Here is an 11596-nt window from a genome sequence, read left to right on the forward strand (position 1 = left end):
ATGTGTGGGATTCTCTGCCACAGAGGGCAGTGGAGGCTGATTCACTGGATGGATTTAAGAGAGAGTTAGATAGAGCTCTAGGGGCTAGTGGAATCAAGGGATATGGGGAGAAGGCAGGCACGGGTTACTGATTGTGGATGATCAGCCGTGATCACAATGAATGGCGGTGCTGGCTCGAAGGGCCGAATGGCCTCCTGCACCTGTTTTCTATGTTTCTCATGCCCGTGGCAAGTGCGAGAGAGATTGTATTGTTCGGAACCCCCCTTATGATCTTAGACCCATCTTGTTTCTTCCAGAAACTGAGAGGCGAACATGGGAAAAGATCTGCTTTCAAAAATCTCAAATCTACACGCATTCTCTTTCGAAGGTAGACAGAAAATGCTGGAGTAACTCAGCGGGTCGGGCAGCATCTCTGTGGAGAACGCGGACAGGTACAAAGTGCTGGAGTAACTCGGCGGGCCAGGCAGCATCTCTGGAGAGAAGGAACGGGTGACGTTTCGGGTCGAGACCCTTCTTCAGACCTTCTGAAGAAGAATCTCGACCTGAAACGTCACCCATTCCTTCTCTCCAGAGATCTGAAGGGTCTTGACCCGAAACGTCACCCATTCCTTCTCTCCAGAGATCTGAAGAAGGGTCTCGACCCGAAACGTCACCCATTCCTTCTCTCCAGAGATCTGAAGAAGGGTCTTGACCCGAAACGTCACCCATTCCTTCTCTCCAGAGATCTGAAGAAGGGTCTCGACCCGAAACGTCACCCATTCCTTCTCTCCAGAGACTCCCTCCTGACCCGCTGAGTTACTCCAGCATTTTGTGCCGACCTTCGATTTCAACCAGCACCTGCAGTTCCTTCCTAAGCTTTCTCTATCTCTATCTCTGGATCTCCACTCCTCCCCTCCCCCCCCCCCCCCCCCCCGCCTCCTCTCTCCCCAACAAGAACACACCAAAAGGAAGAACAGTCAACAAACGGGTTCACGAAAGCTCTCAATCTGAGCGCCGCTATTTGGAAAGAAAGCACAAGTCCATTCTCAACAAGAAAATATATATATATAAGGCAAGTCGTTTTTCATGCTCGAGAATCAGATCCGAAACTCAATCCAGACCTCAAAAATACGTAGGCAAAACGTAGACAAACGTAGCTTGTCTGCTGACTTTGATCTCATTAGACTTTCTTCTGCTTCGCCGGAGGCCTGTAAGACGGTCAGAAAACATTACAACAGTCAAGTCCATTTCATTTGTATAGCACATTTAAAAACAACCCCCACGTTGACCAAAGTGCTGTACATCGGTCCAGGTACTAAGAACGAGCATACAATGGCACACAAACATAACAGCACATATATAAACAGTTCACAGCGCCCCCTCAGAGGGCCTCAAACGCGAGGGAGTAGAAATAGGTTTTGAGCCAGTTTAAGAATAAGGGGTCGGCCATTTAGAACGGAGACGAGGAAAAACTTTTTCAGTCAGAGGGTTGTGAATCTGTGGAATTCTCTGCCTCAGAAGGCAGTGGAGGCCAATTCTCTGAATGCATTCAAGAGAGAGCTAGATAGAGCTCTTAAGGATAGCGGAGTCAGGGAGTATGGGGAGAAGGCAGGAACGGGGTACTGATTGAGAATGATCGGCCATGATCACAATGAATGGCGGTGCGTACAGGCTCGAAGGGCCGAATGGCCTACTCCTGCACCTATTGTCTATTGTCCTACTAAAATGGCGCCGGGACGCACTACGATTTCCAGGGTCGAGTGGTCTGTTTTGCTCTGCTCTTTTGTCTTTGGTCCGGACAGTGTAGGCCCGGGCGAAGCCTGACGGAGGTTGCGTGGCAACCCGCCCCCCGGCCCGGGCGGCCGCCATTGGTGGAGCGGGAGCACGTGGCTACTGGCTGGGCGAGGAGGTCACGCGGGGCGGAGACGTCACCCTTTGTCCCCGTACTTTTTGGGGTGCGAGGAAGTTGACAACCCCCTACTAATACGGGTCAAGGACGGTCTCCCGTACGGGACAAACTAGTTTAGCCCATTATAGACAATAGGTGCAGGAGGAGGCCATTTGGCCCTTCGAGCCTGTACGCACCGCCATTCAATGTGATCATGGCTGATCATTCTCAATCAGTACCCCGTTCCTGCCTTCTCCCCATACCCCCTGACTCCACTATCCTTAAGAGCTCTATCTAGCTCTCTCTTGAATGCATTCAGAATTGGCCTCCACTGCCTTCTGAGGCAGAGAATTCCACAGATTCACAACTCTCTGACTGAAAAAGGTTTTTCCTCATCTCCGTTCTAAATGGCCGACCCCTTATTCTTAAACTGTGTGGCCCCTGGTTCTGGACTCCCCCAACATTGGGAACACATTTCCTCTAACGTGTCCAACCCCTTAATAATCTTATATGTTTCGATAAGATCCCCTCTCATCCTTCTAAATTCCAGTGTATACAAGCCTAGTCGCTCCAGTCTTTCAACATACGACAGTCCCGCCATCCCGGGGATTAACCTAGTAAACCTACGCTGCACGCTCTCAACAGCAAGAATATCCTTCCTCAAATTTGGAGACCAAAACTGCACACAGTACTCCAGGTGCGGTCTCACTAGGGCCCTGTACAACTGTAGAAGGACCTCTTTGCTCCTATACTCAACTCCTCTTGTTACGAAGGCCAACACTCCATTGGCTTTCTTCACTGCCTGCTGTACCTGCACGCTTCCTTTCAGTGACTGATGCACTAGGACGTCCCTTTACCTCCCCCCTCAACTCCATCCAAGGACCCAAACAGTCTTTCCAGGTGAGACAGAGGTTCACCTGCACCTCCTCCAACCTCATCTATTGCATCCGCTGCTCCATCTTATTTACATCGGCGAAACCAAGCGCAGGCTCGGCGATCGCTTCGCTCAACACCTGCGCTCGGTCCGCGTTAACCAACGTGATCTCCCGGTGGCCGAGCACTTCAACTCCCCCTCCCTTTCTGTCATGGGCCTCCTCCAGTGCCATAGTGAGGCCCACCGGAAATTGGAGGAACAGCACCTCATATTTCGCCTGGGCAGCTTGCAGCCCAGCGGTATGAACATTGACTTCTCCAACTTCAGATAGTTCCTCTGTCCCTCTCTTCCCCTCCCCCTTCTCCCTCTATCTTCCTGTCTCCACCTATATCCTTCCTTTGTCCCGGTCTGAAGAAGGGTCTCGACCCGAAACGTCGCCCATTCCTTCTCTCCCGAGATGCTGCCCGACCCGCTGAGTTACTCCAGCATTTTGTGAATAAATACCTTCGATTTGTACCAGCATCTGCAGTTATCTTCTTACACTAGGACACCCAGATCTCGTCGTACGCCCCCTTTTCCTAACTTGACACCATTCAGGTAATAAGTACGGGATGTCCCGGCTAATGCGGGACCGGCTCCAACCCTCCCCTCACCTGTAGATGCCAACCACCACCGCGTGGTCTCTCTCGTACGGCTCCAACGTCAGCTGTTCCTGCGGCTTCATGTTCTCTTGCTGCATCTTCTTCACCTCGGCTGCAAATACCGCCTCGGGGGGCGCGGTTGAGTCGATGCAGTTGGCCTGGAGAGGGAGGGCCGGAAAACACCGCAACGGGTTCAGTTCAGTTCACTCTCACGTGCGCCACAGCTGACCAAAGATACTAGAGGAGCAAGATGGAACACTCTGCCGAAAGTGTTTTTTTTCCACACTGAAGTGCAGTACGCCTAGGAGCGAAACGGCCGCCATTTTAGTACGCAAAACCCGCCGTTCGCTGTGAAGGGATTAAAAGTACCATTAGCAAATTTGCAGATGATACAAAGCTGGGTGGCAGTGTGAACTGTGAGGAAGATGCTATGAGCATCTAGCTTGTCCAGTCCTTTTTATAATTTTGTACGTCTCCATCAGATCCCCCTCTCGGCATTTCGAAACGCCAGTGAATACAAGCCCCCGGTCTTTCCAATCTTTCCTCGTGCGACAGTGCCGCCATCCCGGGGATTAACCTGGTGAACCTACGCCGCGCTGCCTCAATAGCAAGGACGTCCTTACTCTCCTGATGCCAAAGGCCCAAACTCACCTTGATGAGATGACAAAATGGCCGCCCACCTTGAGAAAATGGTGGGCGTTGATGGCCACGATCCTGCACTGATCCGGCTGGGCCACGTCGGCAAAGATCACGTCCACCATCCCTGGAGAGAAGAAATCCCGCAGTTAAAACAAAAACATCTTGGAAGAAAGCCTGCACATCTGCGGGAATAGTGGGAAGAACTGAGACACGTTTCTATTTTGCCCTTAAACAAGGTGACGCACCTAACCCCAACCCTTCTTCAGTTTCCTTTATCATCGTAACTTTTTTGCACATCTTACATTCATAGAACATAGAAAATAGGTGCAGGAGGAGGCCACTCGGCCCCTTGAGCCTGTACGCACCGCCATTCATTGTGATCGCGGCTGATCGTCCACAATCAGAAACCCGTGCCTGCCTTCTCCCCATATCCCTTGATTCCACTAGCCCCTGGAGCTCTATCTAACTCTCTCTTAAATCCATCCAGTGAATCGGCCTCCACTGCCCTCTGTGGCAGAGAAACCCACACATTCACAACTGGAAAAACTTTTTCACTCGAGAGTTGTAAATCTGTGGAATTCTCTGAAGCCAGCACCGCCATTCAATGTGATCATAGCTGATCATTGTCAATCAGTGCCCCGTTCCTGCCTTCTCCCCATAACCCCTGACTCCGCTATTCTTAAGAGCTCTATCTAGCTCTCTCTTGAATGCATTCAGAGAATTGGCCTCCACTGCCTTCTGAGGCAGAGAATCCCACACATTCACAACTCTCTGGGTGGAAAAGTTCCTTCTCACCTCAGTTTTAAATGGCCTCCCCTTTATTCTAAGACTGTGCGTGTGGCCCCTGGTTCTGGACTCCCCCAACATTGGGAACATGTTTCCTGCCTCTAACGTGTCCAACCCCTTAATAATCTTATACGTTTCGATAAGATCCCCTCTCATCCTTCTAAATTCCAGTGTATACAAGCCTAGCCGCTCCAGTCTTTCAACATACGGCAGTCCCGCCATCCGGGAATTAACCTGGTGAACCTACGCTGCACGCCCTCAATAGCAAGAATATCCTTCCTCAAATTTGGAGACCAAAACTGCACACAGTACTCCAGGTGCGGTCTCACTAGGGCCCTGTACAACTGCAGAAGGACCTCTTTGCTCCTGTACTCAACTCCTCTTGTCATGAAGGCCAACATGCCATTGGCTTTCTTCACTGCCTGCTGTACCTGCATGCTTCCTTTCAGTGACCGATGCACTAGGACACCCAGATCTCGTTGTACGTCCCCTTTTCCTAACTTGACACCACTCAGATAATAGTGTCCAACCCCTTAATAATCCACATCGTTTATTTTCATTTTATTTTTTCCCCCGATCCGTTTCTCCGCCGGTTAATGGCGGTTTTGTCGAAGCGAAAAAAAACACGGGAATCACGGGGATTTTAAACCCCGCCTCCCCCCATCGTCCCCATCTCCCGCGGCCTTACCCAGAAGCATGCGGTACTTGTGGGGTGCCTGGCGTCTTCGATGATGGGGATGATGTTGGTCCTCTTCTTGGCCACGTTGATCAGGTCACGCCCGGATCTGTGCGAGAATTCCACCGCGTAAACCAGCCCTTCCTGAGGGGATGTTATTGAAACATATAAGATTATGAAGGGATTGGACACGCTAGAGGCAGGAAACGTGTACAAATTGTTCCTAGTGGGTGTGGGATAGTGCTAGTGTGCGGGGATCGCTGGTCGGCACGGACTCGGTGGGCCGAAGGGCCTGTTTCCGCGCTGTGTGCTGTGTCTCTGAAACTAAACACAGGCATTTGGCCCTTCGAGCCAGCACCGCCATTCATTGTGATCATGGCTGATCATCCACAATTAGCGAACTTGGTGGGCCGAAGGGCCTGTTTCCGCGCTGTATCTCTGAAACTAAACACAGAACTTGTGGGTGTGTGGGATAGTGTAAGTGTGCGGGGATTGCTGGTCGGCGCGGACTCGGTGGGCCGAAGGGCCTGTTTCCGCACCGTATCTCTGAATGAGACCGCCACACAGACCCCACACTCTCCCCCTCCCCCTCCCCAGGGGGGGTCAAGGGGGTGAACTGACCGGGCCCACGATGTCCGACACGTGCGAGACGGTGGTGCCAGAGGCCGCCCCCAGGTACAGCACCCGGGAGTTGGGCTTGATGTGGATCTGGTCGATGCCGCCCAAGATGGCGGCCGCCAGCTTCGAGCGGAACGGGTTCCAGGCGCGGTACTCGATCTTCTGCTCTGCCTCCTGCACGGGGAACAAAGGTCGCACATCAACAAATCCACGGGCGGGCGTTAGAATCTCCAGTACAAAACGCCAGAGTAACTCAGCGGGTCGGGCAGCATCTCTGTGGAGAACGTGGACAGGTACAAAGTGCTGGAGTAACTCAGCGGGTCGTGCAGCATCTCTGTGGAGAACGTGGACGGGTACAAAGTTCTGGAGTAACTCAGCGGGTCAGGCAGCATCTCTGTGGAGAACGTGGACGGGTACACAAAGTGCTGGAGTAACTCAGCGGGTCGGGCAGCAACTCTGTGGAGAACTGGGACTCACCTCCACGCCAATCCGCTTCTCACCGTAGACAGACTCCCCAGGCACCATGTTCTTCGTCACCAGGGCGTCTTCCTTTCCCCGACAGATGAAGACCCCTGAGGAGGAGGGAGCGCGCTAGTCAGAGAGCGCAGGGACCGTACCACGAGAGAAAAACGCTCCCCCCCCGGGTAGAGCTGCTGCCTCACGGCGCCAGAGACACGGGTTCCATCTCGACCGCTGTCTGTACGGAGTTTGTACGCACGTTCTCCCCCCCCAATACACCCACCACCCTCTGTGTGGAAAAGTTACCCCTCAGATTCCTATTCAATCTTTCCCCCCTTCATCTTGAACCCACGTCGTCTGGTCTCGATTCCCCTACTCTGGGCAAGAGACTACCGATCTATCCATAGAAACATAGACAACAGGTGCAGGAGGAGGCCACTCGGCCCTTCGAGCCAGCATGCACCGCCATTCATTGTGATCGCGGCTGATCGTCCACAATCAGTAACCCGTGCCTGCCTTCTCCCCATATCCCTTGATCCCACTAGCCCCTAGAGCTCTATCTAACTCTCTCTTAAAACCATCCAGTGAATCGGCCTCCACTGCCCTCTGTGGCAGAGAATCCCACAGCATTCACAACTGGAAAAGTTCCTTCTCGCCTCAGTTTTAAACGGCCTCCCCTTTATTTTTAGACTGTGTGTGTGTGGCCCCTGGTTCTGGACTCCCCCAACATTGGGAACATGTTTCCTGCATCGAGCTTGTCCAGTCCTTTTATAATTTTATACGTCTCTATAAGATCCCCCTCTCATCCTTCTAAACTCCAGCGAATACAAGCCCCAGTCTTTCCAATCTTTCCCTCGTACGACAGTCCCGCCATCCCGGGGATTAACCTGGTGAACCTACGCTGCACTGCCTCAATAGCAAGGACGTCCTTCCTCAAATTTGGAGACCAAAACTGCACACAGTACTCCAGGTGCGGTCTCACCAGGGCCCTGTACAACTGCAGAAGGACCTCTTTGCTCCTATACTCAACTCCCCAAATGAGGAGACCCAAATCAAAATTCCTCTTGTAGTGAGTCCAAAACGAGCGTTATTATCAAAAGACTTTATTCTTGGTAAAAACCGTGACAAGGCGCAACGCACTTACTTTGGACACACACTACTTAACTAGCTAATATAATCTAATCTCATCTCTCCAGTTTGGCGCCAGACACAACTATACCTCGCCCTCGCGCTCCCGCACCACGTGACACGTTAGCCCAACCAAGGGTCCGAGACCCCCCCGCCAATCCGTATGTCCCTACACTCATGATTTTGTACACCTCTATAAGATCGCCCCTCAATCCCAGTTCTTGATTTACTGTCCCCGTCTCTGTGACCCCCTCCCCCCCGTCTCTGTGACCCCCTCCTCTCCCCCCGTCTCTGTGACCCCCTCCCCGTCTCTGTGACCCCCTCCCCTCCCCCGTCTCTGTGACCCCCTCCCCCCGTCTCTGTGACCCCCTCCCCTCATCTCTGTGACCCCTCCCCCCGTCTCTGTGACCCCTTCCCCTCCCCGTCTCTGTGACCCCCTCCCCTCCCCCCATCTCTGTGACCCCTTCCCCATCCCCGTCTCTGTGACCCCCTCCCCCCGTCTCTGTGCCCCCTCCCCTCCATCTCTGTGACCCCACTCCCCTCCCCCCGTCTCTGTGACCCCCTCCCCCCGTCTCTGTGACCCCCCTCCCCTCCCCCCCGTCTCTGTGACCCCCTCCCCCCGTCTCTGTGACCCCCCTCCCCCCCGTCTCTGTGACCCCCTCCCCTCCCCCCGTCTCTGTGACCCCTCCCCCCGTCTCTGTGACCCCCTCCCCCCAGTCTCTGTGACCCCCTCCCCTCCCCCCCGTCTCTGTGACCCCCTCCCCCCCGTCTCTGTGACCCCCTCCCCTCCCCCCGTCTCTGTGACCCCCCTCCCCCCCGTCTCTGTGACCCCCTCCCCTCCCCCAGTCTCTGTGACCCCCTCCCCTCCCCCCGTCTCTGTGACCCCTCCCCCCTGTCTCTGTGACCCCCCTCCCCTCCCCCCGTCTCTGTGACCCCCTCCCCCCGTCTCTGTAACCCCCCCTCCCCCCGTCTCTGTGACCCCCTCCCCCCCATCTCTGTAACCCCCCCTCCCCCCCATCTCTGTAACCCCCCCTCCCCCATCTCTGTAACCCCTCCTCCCCCGTCTCTGTAACCCCCCTCCCCTGTCTCTGTAACCCCCCCCTCCCCCTGTCTCTGTAACCCCCCCTCCCCCCATCTCTGTAACCCCCTCCCCATCTCTGTAACCCCCCCTCCCCCCATCTCTGTGACCCCCTCCATCTCTGTAACCCCCTCCCCTCCATCTGTCACCCCCTCCCCCCCCATCTCTGTAACCCCCCTCCCCATCTCTGTAACCCCCCTCCCCATCTCTGTAACCCCCCTCCCCCCATCTCTGTGACCCCCTCTCCCCCCCCCCCCCACTACCCTTCCACACCCCCTCTCCGTAACCCTCCCTACCTCCCCGTCTGTGTAACTCCTCCCCCCACGCCCCCTCTACCTCCCCTTCTCTGTAGGGGCCCTCCGTGACGCCCTTCCCTCCCCCCTCGGTAACCCCCTCCCCCCTGCACGCCCCCCCCCCCCTTTGTAACCCCCTCCCCTTGCCTCTGTAACCCCTTACCTCCCCTCCCCGTCTCTGTAACCCCCTCCCCTCCTCTCCCCTTCTCTGTAACCCCCTCCCGTCTGTCACCCCCTCCCCAGTCTCTGTAACCCCCTCCCCTCCCTTCTGTGTAACCCCCTCCCCTCCCCCTCGCCTACCTTCATGCCGGTGGGTTCAACGGTCACCCTGAAGCCTCCACGGAAGCCCCCCCGACTTCCGCCGCGACCCCCACCACGACCTGCGGAGAAAGAGAGAGAGAGAGGGGGTAGGGCGGTGAATGAGAGACGGGGAGAGGGGGGTGGGGAGAGGGGGTGAGAGACGGGGAGAGGGGGGTGGGGGGAGGGGGTTAGAGACGGGGAGGGGGTTAGAGACGGGGAGAGGGGTTACAGAGAGGGGGAGAGGGAGAAAGAGGTAGGGAGAGAGAGAAAGAGGTAGGGAGAGAGAGAGAGAGAGAGAGAGAGAGAGAGAGAGAGAGAGAGAGAGAGAGAGGAGAAGAGAAGGGGTGTGGGGCGGAGGAGGGTTACAGAGACGGGGAGTGGGAAAGTGAGAGAGATGGAAAAAGAGAAGGGAGAGGAGAGAGGGAGGGAGAGGGGGAGGGAGGGTGAGGTGGAGAGCGTGAGGAGAGGGGGTGTCGGGGGGAGGGCAGCACAGAGACGGGGAGGGAGAGAGAGAGAGAGAGAGGGGTTGTGGGGGGGAGGGGGGTTACAGAGACGGGAGAGGGAGAGGGAGGGGGGGAGAGAGAGAGAGAGGGGGGGAGAGAGAGAGAGAGAGAGAAGGAGAGAGAGAGGGAGAGAGCGTGAGGAGAGGGGGTGTGGGGGCAGAGGGTTACAGAGACGGTGAGAGGGGTGTTGGGGTTGTTTTGATCTAGGCTGGAAGTACATCTTGGATCTCCATTAATGGAGTGAGTTCAGAACCAGGGGCCACACACACAGTTTAAGAATAAGGGGTCGGCCATTTAGGACGGAGACGAGGAGAAACTTTTCCCACCCAGAGAGTTGTGAATGTGTGGGATTCTCTGCCACAGAGGGCAGTGGAGGCCGATTCACTGGATGGGTTTAAGAGATAGAGTTAGATAGAGCTGTAGGGGCTAGTGGGGTCAAGGGGTATGGGGAGAAGGCAGGCACGGGTTACTGATTGTGGACGATCAGCCGCGATCACAATGAATGGCGGTGCGTACAGGCTCGAAGGGGGCGAATGGACTACTCAAGAGTGATACAGGCCCTTTGGCCCAAACTGGCCAACATGCCCCATCTACACTAGTCCCACCTGCCCACACCGACCAACATGCCCCATCTACACTAGTCCCACCTGCCCACATCGGCCAACATGCCCCATCTACACTAGTCCCACCTGCCCACACCGACCAACATGCCCCATCTACACTAGTCCCACCTGCCCACACCGGCCAACAAGCCCCATCTACACTAGTCCCACCTGCCCACATCGGCCAACATGCCCCATCTACACTAGTCCCACCTGCCCACACCGACCAACATGCCCCATCTACACTAGTCCCACCTGCCCACATCGTCCAACATGCCCCATCTACACTAGTCCCACCTGCCCACACCCGGCCAACATGCCCCATCTACACTAGTCCCACCTGCCCACACCGGCTAACATGCCCATCTACACTAGTCCCACCTGCCCACGCCGACCAACATGCCCCATCTACACTAGTCCCACCTGCCCACACCGGCTAACATGCCCCATCTACACTAGTCCCACCCGCCCACACCGACCAACATGCCCCATCTACACTAGTCCCACCTGCCCACACCGCCTTCATGCCCCATCTACAATAGTCCCACCTGCCCACACCGGCCAACAAGCCCCATCTACACTAGTCCCACCTGCCCACATCGGCCAACATGCCCCATCTACACTAGTCCCACCTGCCCGCGTTTGGCCCATATCCCTCCAAACCCGTCCTATCCATGTACCTGTCTAACTGTTAAACGTTGGGATACTCCCAGCCTCAACTACCTCCTCCGGCAGCTCGTTCCATACACCCACCACCCTCTGTGTGGAAAAGTTACCCCTTAGATTCCTATTAATCTCCCCCCCCCCCCCCCCACCTTGAGCCCATGTCCTCTGGTCTTCGATTCCCCTACTCTGGGCAAGAGACTCAGATTGACATGTTGGGTGAGTGGGCAGATGCAGTATAATGTAGATAAATGTGAGGTTATCCACTTTGGTGGCAAAACTAAGGAGGCAGATTATTATCTCAATGGTTTCAGATTAGTAAAGGGGAAGTGCAACGAGACCTGGGTGTCCTTGTACACCAGTCACTGAAAGTAAGCATGCAGGTACAGCAGGCAGTGAAGAAAACTAATGGCATGTTGGCCTTCATAACTAGAGGAGTTGAGTACAGGAGCAAAGAGGTCCTTCTGCA

General features: G+C 55.3%; 1 protein-coding gene across 1 annotated transcript; it reads right to left on the bottom strand.

Annotated features, from left to right (window-relative positions):
• Positions 1–921: 921 nt before the first annotated feature.
• On the bottom strand, positions 922–10082 carry fbl (fibrillarin). The gene is given in 9 exon segments (XM_078430277.1): positions 922–1187; positions 3395–3540; positions 4030–4145; positions 5496–5519; positions 5522–5627; positions 6105–6275; positions 6579–6692; positions 9360–9439; positions 10031–10082. Coding segments are annotated over 9 exon segments (837 nt in total). The 3' UTR covers positions 922–1159.
• Between the last annotated feature and the right edge of the window lie 1514 nt (positions 10083–11596).

This window comes from Rhinoraja longicauda, chromosome 39, assembly GCF_053455715.1.
Source record: "Rhinoraja longicauda isolate Sanriku21f chromosome 39, sRhiLon1.1, whole genome shotgun sequence".
NCBI lineage: Eukaryota > Metazoa > Chordata > Chondrichthyes > Rajiformes > Arhynchobatidae > Rhinoraja > Rhinoraja longicauda.